Genomic DNA, 16,131 nt, shown 5'->3' on the forward strand with positions numbered 1-16,131 from the left:
TAAAAATATTGGTGAAGATCTGGGGTTTACCATTACAAATTTTAAAAATTCCCATCGATCCTATATGTACTACAAAAGTTATTCGGGGTCAAAGGTTATAATTTAAAGTTTTTTGGATTTTTCTCGAAAACGGCAAGTTTTATCAAAATAAGACTTCAAACTAAAGTTGTAGATTTCAAAATTCTCTACAAAAATGGTTTGTATGATTTTTTTTCTAAGAGTTACCATTTCTGAGATATCGCGATTCTAAAAGTCGCATTATTCCCTTAAATTATCCTAAAATTGTTATGACGATATCTCATGAATGGTAACACTTAGGGAAAAAATCATAGAAACCATTTTTGTAGAGGATTTTAAGATCTACAACTTTTGTATGGGTTTTTTTGGATAAAATTTACCGTTTTCGAGAAAAATCAAAAAACGTCAAATTTTGACCTTTGACCCCGCCGCACCCTGTATAGTAATATTTTTAATGGGTAATATAACCAAGATTTCATCACTATTTGTGTTTTCCAACAATTATTTCGACAAAGAAATCATCGAATTATTGATGTATAAACAGATTATATATTATCGCTAATCATAAAGCAAATATAGTTGCAAAAACACGACTTTTTTAAATTTTAAATTCACGTACTGATATCGAACAATTTTGAAAAATGTAGTATCCCTTTTGAATTAGTTTGTGACACGATTTTGTTTATATATTATCAAATCTCTTTGTTTTGTAACCTTCGTGATGTGAGATAGGTTTTTATTTCGAAAAGAATAATTTTCTACAAACACAATTGCTTTGTTATTAAAATTACCTACACATTAACGTCAATTGAAGTGTGACGATTCCGTTTGTATCATAAGAATTTATTTACTTCGACTCTCAATTTATAAATAAGTGTAGAAAAAATAATAATAATAAAAAAATACACAAAATTAGAGAGAATACTGAAAAAATTAGTATGTAAAGGATGTCCCAAAAAATTGTAATTAAATAGAAACACATATTGCAGACTTCGCGGCTTTACATACACATATGCACACGTTTCTTGAAATTTTCCAAGATCATTCTGCATAAATTTGACTGAATTGATGGTTGATGCAACATTGAATCTTCTAACACACGTAATGGTGTTAAATCACACGTTCAAGGGGGGCCAATTCTAATCACCGAAAGGAGTACACGCCATGGAATTGTGTCACACGTTGTGGATGCATTTGTTTTTAGACAATCTCAGAGCCTCAAAAGCGACAATTTTGACAATTAACAACTATGAACGATGATGAAAACGCATGAATTATTGTTATAATATATAATAGCTTTGTCGCCAGTTATTTCTTATCATGAGCTTCGTTTATGATATAATAATTTTGACTTTTTGACTATTCAACTACATGTTTCTCTAACTTACGTTTTAAACTTTAAATTTTTTTGTCAACTACCCTACATGATGACATTAGGTTTAATATTCCTAATTTCTTTTTCAAGGCCCAATATCTTGTATCAAATTTAATTATAATGAAAACAAAGTTCTGATTATTTTTGGTAAGTTTGTTACCACCAATGTTATGAAGGAAAACCTAACAATATTGATAATGCATTACTTTTTTGCCATAAAAACAATGGAATAGAATGAAAAAACAAGTTAAATCAAAGTCTGATAGAAGCCATCCAAAAAGGATATTGACGAGAGATGCATTTGAAGTCTGCACATTTATTCAATCAAGCCGAATCAAATGATCTCATTGGAGATATATAATGATCAATATCTAGAGCACAACTTGCCAGTTCACGCTTACATCAAAAGTTGCTTGGAAGCCATCTAAAGAAGATGTCGAAAAGAGATGCATTTGGAGCCTGGCACGTTCAATTAATCGAGCTGAATTAAATGATCGCTTCAGAGATGTATGATTATCAAGATCTGAAGCAGAACTTATCAGATCTACGATATATCTAAACCTGCTTGGAAGCCATTTATAGAGGATGTCGAAAAGAGATGCATTTGGAGCCTGCACGTTCGATTAATCGAGCTGAATTAAATGATCGCTTCAGAGATGTATGATTATCAAGATCTGAAGCAGAACTTATCAGATCTACGATATATCAAAACCTGCTTGGAAGCCATTTATAGAGGATGTCGAAAAGAGATGCATTTGGAGCCTGCACGTTCGATTAATCGAGCTGAATTAAATAATCTCTTCAGAGATGTATGATTATCAAGATCTGAAGCAGAACTTATCAGATCTACGATATATCAAAACCTGCTTGGAAGCCATTTATAGAGGATGTCGAAAAGAGATGCATTTGGAGCCTGCACGTTCGATTAATCGAGCTGAATTAAATAATCTCTTCAGAGATGTATGATTATCAAGATCTGAAGCAGAACTTATCAGATCTACGATATATCAAAACCTGCTTGGAAGCCATTTATAGAGGATGTCGAAAAGAGATGCATTTGGAGCCTGCACGTTCAATTAATCGAGCTGAATTAAATAATCTCTTCAGAGATGTATGATTATCAAGATCTGAAGCAGAACTTATCAGATCTACGATATATCAAAACCTGCTTGGAAGCCATTTATAGAGGATGTCGAAAAGAGATGCATTTGGAGCCTGCACGTTCGATTAATCGAGCTGAATTAAATGATCGCTTCAGAGATGTATGATTATCAAGATCTGAAGCAGAACTTATCAGATCTACGATATATCAAAACCTGCTTGGAAGCCATTTATAGAGGATGTCGAAAAGAGATGCATTTGGAGCTTGCACGTTCAATTAATCGAGCTGAATTATAAATGATCGCTTCAGAGATGTATGATTATCAAGATCTGAAGCAGAACTTATCAGATCTACGATATATCAAAACCTGCTTGGAAGCCATTTATAGAGGATGTCGAAAAGAGATGCATTTGGAGCCTGCACGTTCGATTAATCGAGCTGAATTAAATGATCGCTTCAGAGATGTATGATTATCAAGATCTGAAGCAGAACTTATCAGATCTACGATATATCAAAACCTGCTTGGAAGCCATTTATAGAGGATGTCGAAAAGAGATGCATTTGGAGCCTGCACGTTCGATTAATCGAGCTGAATTAAATGATCGCTTCAGAGATGTATGATTATCAAGATCTGAAGCAGAACTTATCAGATCTACGATATATCAAAGCCTGCTTGGAAGCCATTTATAGAGGATGTCGAAAAGAGATGCATTTGGAGCCTGCACGTTCGATTAATCGAGCTGAATTAAATGATCGCTTCAGAGATGTATGATTATCAAGATCTGAAGCAGAACTTATCAGATCTACGATATATCAAAACCTGCTTGGAAGCCATTTATAGAGGATGTCGAAAAGAGATGCATTTGGAGCCTGCACGTTCGATTAATCGAGCTGAATTAAATGATCGCTTCAGAGATGTATGATTATCAAGATCTGAAGCAGAACTTATCAGATCTACGATATATCAAAACCTGCTTGGAAGCCATTTATAGAGGATGTCGAAAAGAGATGCATTTGGAGCCTGCACGTTCGATTAATCGAGCTGAATTAAATAATCTCTTCAGAGATGTATGATTATCAAGATCTGAAGCAGAACTTATCAGATCTACGATATATCAAAACCTGCTTGGAAGCCATTTATAGAGGATGTCGAAAAGAGATGCATTTGGAGCCTGCACGTTCAATTAATCGAGCTGAATTAAATAATCTCTTCAGAGATGTATGATTATCAAGATCTGAAGCAGAACTTATCAGATCTACGATATATCAAAACCTGCTTGGAAGCCATTTATAGAGGATGTCGAAAAGAGATGCATTTGGAGCCTGCACGTTCGATTAATCGAGCTGAATTAAATGATCGCTTCAGAGATGTATGATTATCAAGATCTGAAGCAGAACTTATCAGATCTACGATATATCAAAGCCTGCTTGGAAGCCATTTATAGAGGATGTCGAAAAGAGATGCATTTGGAGCCTGGCACGTTCAATTAATCGAGCTGAATTAAATGATCGCTTCAGAGATGTATGATTATCAAGATCTGAAGCAGAACTTATCAGATCTACGATATATCAAAACCTGCTTGGAAGCCATTTATAGAGGATGTCGAAAAGAGATGCATTTGGAGCCTGCACGTTCGATTAATCGAGCTGAATTAAATGATCGCTTCAGAGATGTATGATTATCAAGATCTGAAGCAGAACTTATCAGATCTACGATATATCAAAGCCTGCTTGGAAGCCATTTATAGAGGATGTCGAAAAGAGATGCATTTGGAGCCTGGCACGTTCAATTAATCGAGCTGAATTAAATGATCGCTTCAGAGATGTATGATTATCAAGATCTGAAGCAGAACTTATCAGATCTACGATATATCAAAACCTGCTTGGAAGCCATTTATAGAGGATGTCGAAAAGAGATGCATTTGGAGCCTGGCACGTTCAATTAATCGAGCTGAATTAAATGATCGCTTCAGAGATGTATGATTATCAAGATCTGAAGCAGAACTTATCAGATCTACGATATATCAAAACCTGCTTGGAAGCCATTTATAGAGGATGTCGAAAAGAGATGCATTTGGAGCCTGCACGTTCGATTAATCGAGCTGAATTAAATGATCGCTTCAGAGATGTATGATTATCAAGATCTGAAGCAGAACTTATCAGATCTACGATATATCAAAACCTGCTTGGAAGCCATTTATAGAGGATGTCGAAAAGAGATGCATTTGGAGCCTGGCACGTTCAATTAATCGAGCTGAATTAAATGATCGCTTCAGAGATGTATGATTATCAAGATCTGAAGCAGAACTTATCAGATCTACGATATATCAAAACCTGCTTGGAAGCCATTTATAGAGGATGTCGAAAAGAGATGCATTTGGAGCCTGCACGTTCGATTAATCGAGCTGAATTAAATGATCGCTTCAGAGATGTATGATTATCAAGATCTGAAGCAGAACTTATCAGATCTACGATATATCAAAGCCTGCTTGGAAGCCATTTATAGAGGATGTCGAAAAGAGATGCATTTGGAGCCTGCACGTTCGATTAATCGAGCTGAATTAAATGATCGCTTCAGAGATGTATGATTATCAAGATCTGAAGCAGAACTTATCAGATCTACGATATATCAAAACCTGCTTGGAAGCCATTTATAGAGGATGTCGAAAAGAGATGCATTTGGAGCCTGCACGTTCGATTAATCGAGCTGAATTAAATGATCGCTTCAGAGATGTATGATTATCAAGATCTGAAGCAGAACTTATCAGATCTACGATATATCAAAACCTGCTTGGAAGCCATTTATAGAGGATGTCGAAAAGAGATGCATTTGGAGCTTGCACGTTCAATTAATCGAGCTGAATTATAAATGATCGCTTCAGAGATGTATGATTATCAAGATCTGAAGCAGAACTTATCAGATCTACGATATATCAAAACCTGCTTGGAAGCCATTTATAGAGGATGTCGAAAAGAGATGCATTTGGAGCCTGCACGTTCGATTAATCGAGCTGAATTAAATGATCGCTTCAGAGATGTATGATTATCAAGATCTGAAGCAGAACTTATCAGATCTACGATATATCAAAGCCTGCTTGGAAGCCATTTATAGAGGATGTCGAAAAGAGATGCATTTGGAGCCTGCACGTTCGATTAATCGAGCTGAATTAAATGATCGCTTCAGAGATGTATGATTATCAAGATCTGAAGCAGAACTTATCAGATCTACGATATATCAAAACCTGCTTGGAAGCCATTTATAGAGGATGTCGAAAAGAGATGCATTTGGAGCCTGCACGTTCGATTAATCGAGCTGAATTAAATGATCGCTTCAGAGATGTATGATTATCAAGATCTGAAGCAGAACTTATCAGATCTACGATATATCAAAACCTGCTTGGAAGCCATTTATAGAGGATGTCGAAAAGAGATGCATTTGGAGCCTGCACGTTCGATTAATCGAGCTGAATTAAATGATCGCTTCAGAGATGTATGATTATCAAGATCTGAAGCAGAACTTATCAGATCTACGATATATCAAAACCTGCTTGGAAGCCATTTATAGAGGATGTCGAAAAGAGATGCATTTGGAGCCTGCACGTTCGATTAATCGAGCTGAATTAAATGATCGCTTCAGAGATGTATGATTATCAAGATCTGAAGCAGAACTTATCAGATCTACGATATATCAAAACCTGCTTGGAAGCCATTTATAGAGGATGTCGAAAAGAGATGCATTTGGAGCCTGCACGTTCGATTAATCGAGCTGAATTAAATAATCTCTTCAGAGATGTATGATTATCAAGATCTGAAGCAGAACTTATCAGATCTACGATATATCAAAACCTGCTTGGAAGCCATTTATAGAGGATGTCGAAAAGAGATGCATTTGGAGCCTGCACGTTCAATTAATCGAGCTGAATTAAATAATCTCTTCAGAGATGTATGATTATCAAGATCTGAAGCAGAACTTATCAGATCTACGATATATCAAAACCTGCTTGGAAGCCATTTATAGAGGATGTCGAAAAGAGATGCATTTGGAGCCTGCACGTTCGATTAATCGAGCTGAATTAAATGATCGCTTCAGAGATGTATGATTATCAAGATCTGAAGCAGAACTTATCAGATCTACGATATATCAAAGCCTGCTTGGAAGCCATTTATAGAGGATGTCGAAAAGAGATGCATTTGGAGCCTGGCACGTTCAATTAATCGAGCTGAATTAAATGATCGCTTCAGAGATGTATGATTATCAAGATCTGAAGCAGAACTTATCAGATCTACGATATATCAAAACCTGCTTGGAAGCCATTTATAGAGGATGTCGAAAAGAGATGCATTTGGAGCCTGCACGTTCGATTAATCGAGCTGAATTAAATGATCGCTTCAGAGATGTATGATTATCAAGATCTGAAGCAGAACTTATCAGATCTACGATATATCAAAACCTGCTTGGAAGCCATTTATAGAGGATGTCGAAAAGAGATGCATTTGGAGCCTGCACGTTCGATTAATCGAGCTGAATTATAAATGATCGCTTCAGAGATGTATGATTATCAAGATCTGAAGCAGAACTTATCAGATCTACGATATATCAAAACCTGCTTGGAAGCCATTTATAGAGGATGTCGAAAAGAGATGCATTTGGAGCCTGGCACGTTCAATTAATCGAGCTGAATTAAATGATCGCTTCAGAGATGTATGATTATCAAGATCTGAAGCAGAACTTATCAGATCTACGATATATCAAAACCTGCTTGGAAGCCATTTATAGAGGATGTCGAAAAGAGATGCATTTGGAGCCTGCACGTTCGATTAATCGAGCTGAATTAAATAATCTCTTCAGAGATGTATGATTATCAAGATCTGAAGCAGAACTTATCAGATCTACGATATATCAAAACCTGCTTGGAAGCCATTTATAGAGGATGTCGAAAAGAGATGCATTTGGAGCCTGCACGTTCGATTAATCGAGCTGAATTAAATGATCGCTTCAGAGATGTATGATTATCAAGATCTGAAGCAGAACTTATCAGATCTACGATATATCAAAACCTGCTTGGAAGCCATTTATAGAGGATGTCGAAAAGAGATGCATTTGGAGCTTGCACGTTCAATTAATCGAGCTGAATTATAAATGATCGCTTCAGAGATGTATGATTATCAAGATCTGAAGCAGAACTTATCAGATCTACGATATATCAAAACCTGCTTGGAAGCCATTTATAGAGGATGTCGAAAAGAGATGCATTTGGAGCCTGCACGTTCGATTAATCGAGCTGAATTAAATGATCGCTTCAGAGATGTATGATTATCAAGATCTGAAGCAGAACTTATCAGATCTACGATATATCAAAACCTGCTTGGAAGCCATTTATAGAGGATGTCGAAAAGAGATGCATTTGGAGCCTGCACGTTCGATTAATCGAGCTGAATTAAATAATCTCTTCAGAGATGTATGATTATCAAGATCTGAAGCAGAACTTATCAGATCTACGATATATCAAAACCTGCTTGGAAGCCATTTATAGAGGATGTCGAAAAGAGATGCATTTGGAGCCTGCACGTTCAATTAATCGAGCTGAATTAAATAATCTCTTCAGAGATGTATGATTATCAAGATCTGAAGCAGAACTTATCAGATCTACGATATATCAAAACCTGCTTGGAAGCCATTTATAGAGGATGTCGAAAAGAGATGCATTTGGAGCCTGCACGTTCGATTAATCGAGCTGAATTAAATGATCGCTTCAGAGATGTATGATTATCAAGATCTGAAGCAGAACTTATCAGATCTACGATATATCAAAACCTGCTTGGAAGCCATTTATAGAGGATGTCGAAAAGAGATGCATTTGGAGCCTGCACGTTCGATTAATCGAGCTGAATTAAATGATCGCTTCAGAGATGTATGATTATCAAGATCTGAAGCAGAACTTATCAGATCTAGGATATATCAAAACCTGCTTGGAAGCCATTTATAGAGAATGTCGAAAAGAGATGCATTTGGAGCCTGCACGTTCGATTAATCGAGCTGAATTAAATGATCGCTTCAGAGAGGTATGATTATCAAGATCTGAAGCAGAACTTATCAGATCTACGATATATCAAAACCTGCTTGGAAGCCATTTATAGAGGATGTCGAAAAGAGATGCATTTGGAGCCTGGCACGTTCAATTAATCGAGCTGAATTAAATGATCGCTTCAGAGATGTATGATTATCAAGATCTGAAGCAGAACTTATCAGATCTACGATATATCAAAACCTGCTTGGAAGCCATTTATAGAGGATGTCGAAAAGAGATGCATTTGGAGCCTGGCACGTTCAATTAATCGAGCTGAATTAAATGATCGCTTCAGAGATGTATGATTATCAAGATCTGAAGCAGAACTTATCAGATCTACGATATATCAAAACCTGCTTGGAAGCCATTTATAGAGGATGTCGAAAAGAGATGCATTTGGAGCCTGGCACGTTCAATTAATCGAGCTGAATTAAATGATCGCTTCAGAGATGTATGATTATCAAGATCTGAAGCAGAACTTATCAGATCTACGATATATCAAAGCCTGCTTGGAAGCCATTTATAGAGAATGTCGAAAAGAGATGCATTTGGAGCCTGCACGTTCGATTAATCGAGCTGAATTAAATGATCGCTTCAGAGATGTATGATTATCAAGATCTGAAGCAGAACTTATCAGATCTACGATATATCAAAACCTGCTTGGAAGCCATTTATAGAGGATGTCGAAAAGAGATGCATTTGGAGCCTGCACGTTCAATTAATCGAGCTGAATTATAAATGATCGCTTCAGAGATGTATGATTATCAAGATCTGAAGCAGAACTTATCAGATCTACGATATATCAAAGCCTGCTTGGAAGCCATTTATAGAGGATGTCGAAAAGAGATGCATTTGGAGCTTGCACGTTCAATTAATCGAGCTGAATTATAAATGATCGCTTCAGAGATGTATGATTATCAAGATCTGAAGCAGAACTTATCAGATCTACGATATATCAAAGCCTGCTTGGAAGCCATTTATAGAGGATGTCGAAAAGAGATGCATTTGGAGCTTGCACGTTCAATTAATCGAGCTGAATTATAAATGATCGCTTCAGAGATGTATGATTATCAAGATCTGAAGCAGAACTTATCAGATCTACGATATATCAAAACCTGCTTGGAAGCCATTTATAGAGGATGTCGAAAAGAGATGCATTTGGAGCCTGCACGTTCGATTAATCGAGCTGAATTAAATGATCGCTTCAGAGATGTATGATTATCAAGATCTGAAGCAGAACTTATCAGATCTAGGATATATCAAAACCTGCTTGGAAGCCATTTATAGAGAATGTCGAAAAGAGATGCATTTGGAGCCTGCACGTTCGATTAATCGAGCTGAATTAAATGATCGCTTCAGAGAGGTATGATTATCAAGATCTGAAGCAGAACTTATCAGATCTACGATATATCAAAACCTGCTTGGAAGCCATTTATAGAGGATGTCGAAAAGAGATGCATTTGGAGCCTGCACGTTCAATTAATCGAGCTGAATTAAATAATCTCTTCAGAGATGTATGATTATCAAGATCTGAAGCAGAACTTATCAGATCTACGATATATCAAAGCCTGCTTGGAAGCCATTTATAGAGGATGTCGAAAAGAGATGCATTTGGAGCCTGCACGTTCGATTAATCGAGCTGAATTAAATGATCGCTTCAGAGATGTATGATTATCAAGATCTGAAGCAGAACTTATCAGATCTACGATATATCAAAGCCTGCTTGGAAGCCATTTATAGAGGATGTCGAAAAGAGATGCATTTGGAGCTTGCACGTTCAATTAATCGAGCTGAATTATAAATGATCGCTTCAGAGATGTATGATTATCAAGATCTGAAGCAGAACTTATCAGATCTACGATATATCAAAGCCTGCTTGGAAGCCATTTATAGAGGATGTCGAAAAGAGATGCATTTGGAGCTTGCACGTTCAATTAATCGAGCTGAATTATAAATGATCGCTTCAGAGATGTATGATTATCAAGATCTGAAGCAGAACTTATCAGATCTACGATATATCAAAGCCTGCTTGGAAGCCATTTATAGAGGATGTCGAAAAGAGATGCATTTGGAGCTTGCACGTTCAATTAATCGAGCTGAATTATAAATGATCGCTTCAGAGATGTATGATTATCAAGATCTGAAGCAGAACTTATCAGATCTACGATATATCAAAGCCTGCTTGGAAGCCATTTATAGAGGATGTCGAAAAGAGATGCATTTGGAGCTTGCACGTTCAATTAATCGAGCTGAATTATAAATGATCGCTTCAGAGATGTATGATTATCAAGATCTGAAGCAGAACTTATCAGATCTACGATATATCAAAGCCTGCTTGGAAGCCATTTATAGAGGATGTCGAAAAGAGATGCATTTGGAGCTTGCACGTTCAATTAATCGAGCTGAATTATAAATGATCGCTTCAGAGATGTATGATTATCAAGATCTGAAGCAGAACTTATCAGATCTAGGATATATCAAAACCTGCTTGGAAGCCATTTATAGAGAATGTCGAAAAGAGATGCATTTGGAGCCTGCACGTTCGATTAATCGAGCTGAATTAAATGATCGCTTCAGAGATGTATGATTATCAAGATCTGAAGCAGAACTTATCAGATCTACGATATATCAAAACCTGCTTGGAAGCCATTTATAGAGGATGTCGAAAAGAGATGCATTTGGAGCCTGCACGTTCAATTAATCGAGCTGAATTAAATAATCTCTTCAGAGATGTATGATTATCAAGATCTGAAGCAGAACTTATCAGATCTACGATATATCAAAGCCTGCTTGGAAGCCATTTATAGAGGATGTCGAAAAGAGATGCATTTGGAGCCTGCACGTTCGATTAATCGAGCTGAATTATAAATGATCGCTTCAGAGATGTATGATTATCAAGATCTGAAGCAGAACTTATCAGATCTACGATATATCAAAGCCTGCTTGGAAGCCATTTATAGAGGATGTCGAAAAGAGATGCATTTGGAGCCTGCACGTTCGATTAATCGAGCTGAATTATAAATGATCGCTTCAGAGATGTATGATTATCAAGATCTGAAGCAGAACTTATCAGATCTAGGATATATCAAAACCTGCTTGGAAGCCATTTATAGAGAATGTCGAAAAGAGATGCATTTGGAGCCTGCACGTTCGATTAATCGAGCTGAATTAAATGATCGCTTCAGAGATGTATGATTATCAAGATCTGAAGCAGAACTTATCAGATCTACGATATATCAAAACCTGCTTGGAAGCCATTTATAGAGGATGTCGAAAAGAGATGCATTTGGAGCCTGCACGTTCAATTAATCGAGCTGAATTAAATAATCTCTTCAGAGATGTATGATTATCAAGATCTGAAGCAGAACTTATCAGATCTACGATATATCAAAGCCTGCTTGGAAGCCATTTATAGAGGATGTCGAAAAGAGATGCATTTGGAGCCTGCACGTTCGATTAATCGAGCTGAATTATAAATGATCGCTTCAGAGATGTATGATTATCAAGATCTGAAGCAGAACTTATCAGATCTACGATATATCAAAACCTGCTTGGAAGCCATCTAAAGAAGATGTCGAAAAGAGATGCATTTGGAGCCTGGCACGTTCGATTAATCGAGCTGAATTAAATGATCGCTTCAGAGATGTATGATTATCAAGATCTGAAGCAGAACTTATCAGATCTACGATATATCAAAACCTGCTTGGAAGCCATTTATAGAGGATGTCGAAAAGAGATGCATTTGGAGCCTGCACGTTCGATTAATCGAGCTGAATTAAATGATCTCTTCAGAGATGTATGATTATCAAGATCTGAAGCAGAACTTATCAGATCTACGATATATCAAAACCTGCTTGGAAGCCATTTATAGAGGATGTCGAAAAGAGATGCATTTGGAGCCTGCACGTTCGATTAATCGAGCTGAATTAAATGATCGCTTCAGAGATGTATGATTATCAAGATCTGAAGCAGAACTTATCAGATCTACGATATATCAAAACCTGCTTGGAAGCCATCTAAAGAGATATGCAATTGAAGCCTTATTGATCCCTGAATAGCAGTAAATGATTACTTTTTTAATGGAATGTCTTTGTTCGCTATATATACGCATTTGTCCCATTGTTTTGTCCTAAGGCTCAAGTTTCCATGTTATGCCAAGAAGCCTACGACAAGTCCATATAGCCGCAATGGCTTTGGAGATTGATTTCATGCAATAATTTATCCAGGACGACATCTAGACACTTTAATTCATTGAAAAGTATCAGTATATTGATAGTGGTAGTATTAAAATGAAATTTCAATATACCTGAGGAAAGAAGGTGAGTACAAAAAAAGAATATTCACAAAATGTCGTTTGTGCGTATAAAAATAAATTCAGAGGTGATAAGAAACGGTTATTAGCAAATATCTAGTCTACTTAGGTTTCAATTTGCATAAATTTTTATTCACAAATTAAAAAAAAATGGTTTATAGATAGACGACCGAGACAACACTAAATTTACCTATTCATTTGACCTTTTGACTTCACAATGTAAAGTTAAAATTCAATTTATCACTAATAAATTATATTTTTTATGATAATTTATTCAAGTCATCAACTAAAGTACGGTTTAAACAATCAAATTTCGAAGTTTTTGGTATCTGAAGGCGATAAATTGGTTAACGAAACAGGCTTCAAACATTTGAATTGTATAATGTGTACGAATACAATATACACGAATTTTGAAACACACTGTATGTGTATAAAGATAAAAATTATTGAATTTCATCATCAAACAACGACTAGAAATTGTCAAACTTCATTTAATTTACGCAATATAATTTTGAAATAAAAACCACATTTATGTGTTTCCTAATTAGTGGTTAATAGGTCAAGTTAATACTTGAGCAAATCAATTGGATCTAATCTCCCTTTCTCTTATCATTTTTCTCTACCATCGTTTTTCACTTCAAATTAATCTTTGAATGTTAATCTAGATAAATTAGTTCGTTCTGATATATTCCAGACAAAATCGAATGTGTGGAACAGCTGCTTTCTGTTATTAAATACACGATAAGTTAATTTGCTTTAAAAGTATCTATTTTTACAACATATTTCAATAAAAATCACAAATCGCTTTTTCGTTATCACCTAGAACATCTTTCGAACTAAAAATTAACTAAACACGCCCCAAATTTTTGGTTCGCGCACTTTATCCTGCAAGTTTTCAATTTTTACAAATCATCTTATAAATACGGGACCCAGATTTGAAAATTGATCGCAATGCCGAATGGTACAATGGTGAATATTTTTCCAAATACGACCCATCGAGACTTCCATGCCGTTTAGGATTCCCGTTATACTTCGACGAGGACCTCTCAAGTTTCCATATTTGATCTTCGGCCTAACTCGTTTGATTATTTGTTTTAAGCCGTCGTGTCCTCACCGCGCGATTTTGACGGTCGTTCTGAGCGGTTTTCGCCTTCGATATTTTCCCGAAACATGTCTTGGAAGACAATCATCTCAACGCTCTTTGAAAGCATTGTGAACGTTTTCTTGAGTCTTAACCAAAATTTGATCGCGTGAAGCTGCATTAATCCAAAAGTCCTGTCGCTCCAGAAGCTCGGAGTATCGTCCAGGCCCGCCTTTATCTAGTCTTACTCAATAACGCGTCCTGCTACGTATTGTCCCATCATTTTCCGGAAATAGTCTTTTGTATTTGTTATTGTTTACCCAAAATAGCTTTTTTGTATCGTTTTAATCGTATACATTTTATTAGAACCAATTAAAAATAATTTTAAGGAGTAATGCACTCCAGTATAATGTTTACTTAACTTTTCCTTGGTTTTTTCAATTGTTTTTACTCGTAGAATATCATTTTTCGGTCAAATCGTTTTTTTTTCAGAATTGACTCTTATATAAAAATAATTATTTTGTCAACATTTTTTTATAATTCTAATGAATTAAACGAGCAAAATTCACGTTTTTTGTTATTTAAATTAACAAAGACGAAAACAAATTTTGTTGCTTAGGTCAATATCTTGAAAAACTCAAATTTAAGAGTTTATAAATATTTGTATTGATCTGTGTTTTTATTGTCAAATTAAAACAACTTTCGAATTAGTGAGTCTCTTCATGGTTCTGTCCTTGGTGAACTGGATCTTCCCCTTCATCTTTTACCTCATGCATCCCACATATTATTATTTATGATTTTCCTTAAAAAATTTTGGTTTATGATTTTGACAACTTAAACCACGATACTTCTTGTGTTCTTCACGAACCATGCGGAACTCAAAATATGATGAAACATCTGCAAATGGCGCTGCGAAATGGGTTCATTTTTAGTCTAAAGACCCCTTGGGCATTAATGGATAATAAGTTCCACCTTTATTTCATAAATTTTAACTTGTCTGTTATTCATTTTTATGAATCCTGATCGGTCTTTGTATTGTTTTTTTCACCTTTGCCTTTACCATAGTTTCTGCACCATAAATTTGAATCTGTTTTGTAAATCTTCATTCTGATCTTTTTATTTAGTATTTCGCTTTCTACTATCTCATTTCCATTAATGTTTCATTAGTTGCTAATAGTTTCTTTACCTCATAACTGTAATCTTAGATTTTTGAAGATTTGTACCTTTTCAAAGCTATAATTTTCTTTTTCTATTGTTTCTTTTTTGAACTTCTAACCGTACTCATAATTTCTGTTACATTATAATTCATTCTCTAACATACTTTTTATTTGACCATTAACTTATTAATTTAGATCTTTTATTGATTAAATTCAATTAAATTTCACACTTTAATATAAATCATAATATTGCATTGAATGAATTTTTCCAATAAAAAAATACTTACTTTTTTTAAATATACCTTCTTTAATAGTATAATTGATGTTCCTAAAGCCGACATTAATAACACGATTGTCGAATTGATTCACGTAAGAATTTTCAGGTATAGTCAATAATTCCAATTTGAGAGAGTCCGGCCTCTTACTCATTTTCAACTTGGCAAAACTTTGAGTACCGTCCTGCTCCATTTCGAACTATTTAGTGAAAAAAAGTTTTCACTCATATACGTTCGCGCCAACTCTCCCAAAGCGAGTGCATCGAACCTTACTACGCGACTACTGGCCTTAAACTGATAAAACTAGAACAAGTGAAAATGAAAATTTACACCTCAGGAGGTTCGATACAACCGTGGGGAGATCTGTCAACTTCTAAAGCTGAATTCGTTGTTTTCAAGTATTTATTGAGATTGTTATCAGTTCGAGAGTTTACCTGGGTGATTAAAAATTTGTTATTCAGCGATTAAAGTAAAATTGAACTTTAAACATTTAGTCAGACGTGAACTAGTTGAGAAAATAAATTATTTATAAAAACAATGCGGTATTTGAAACTGAATCAGTAACAAATGGAGCTTCAGAAATATTTTTAATGAAATGAATTAAAAAAAGTTGTTATGAATAGATTATTAACGTTAATTATTAGAATTTCTTCAACTTTTAATTGTTAGATCTTTTTATGTTCTTCTTCTTTTTTAAATGTTTACAATATACCGCACAATATACCCCTCGACGCATGCGCGTA

General features: G+C 35.4%; 1 protein-coding gene across 1 annotated transcript in view; it reads right to left on the reverse strand.

The window, feature by feature from the left end:
• LOC130442692 (ATP-binding cassette subfamily G member 4-like) overlaps positions 1-15,763 on the reverse strand; it is a 36,638-nt gene extending 20,875 nt beyond the window's left edge. The window contains exon 1 of the mRNA XM_056777014.1: positions 15,401-15,763. Coding sequence (XP_056632992.1) covers positions 15,401-15,581 — 181 coding nt within the window. The 5' untranslated portion in view covers positions 15,582-15,763. The remainder of the gene's footprint in view (positions 1-15,400) is intronic.
• Positions 15,764-16,131: the final 368 nt, after the last annotated feature.

Source organism: Diorhabda sublineata, chromosome 4, assembly GCF_026230105.1.
Source record: "Diorhabda sublineata isolate icDioSubl1.1 chromosome 4, icDioSubl1.1, whole genome shotgun sequence".
Lineage (NCBI taxonomy): Eukaryota > Metazoa > Arthropoda > Insecta > Coleoptera > Chrysomelidae > Diorhabda > Diorhabda sublineata.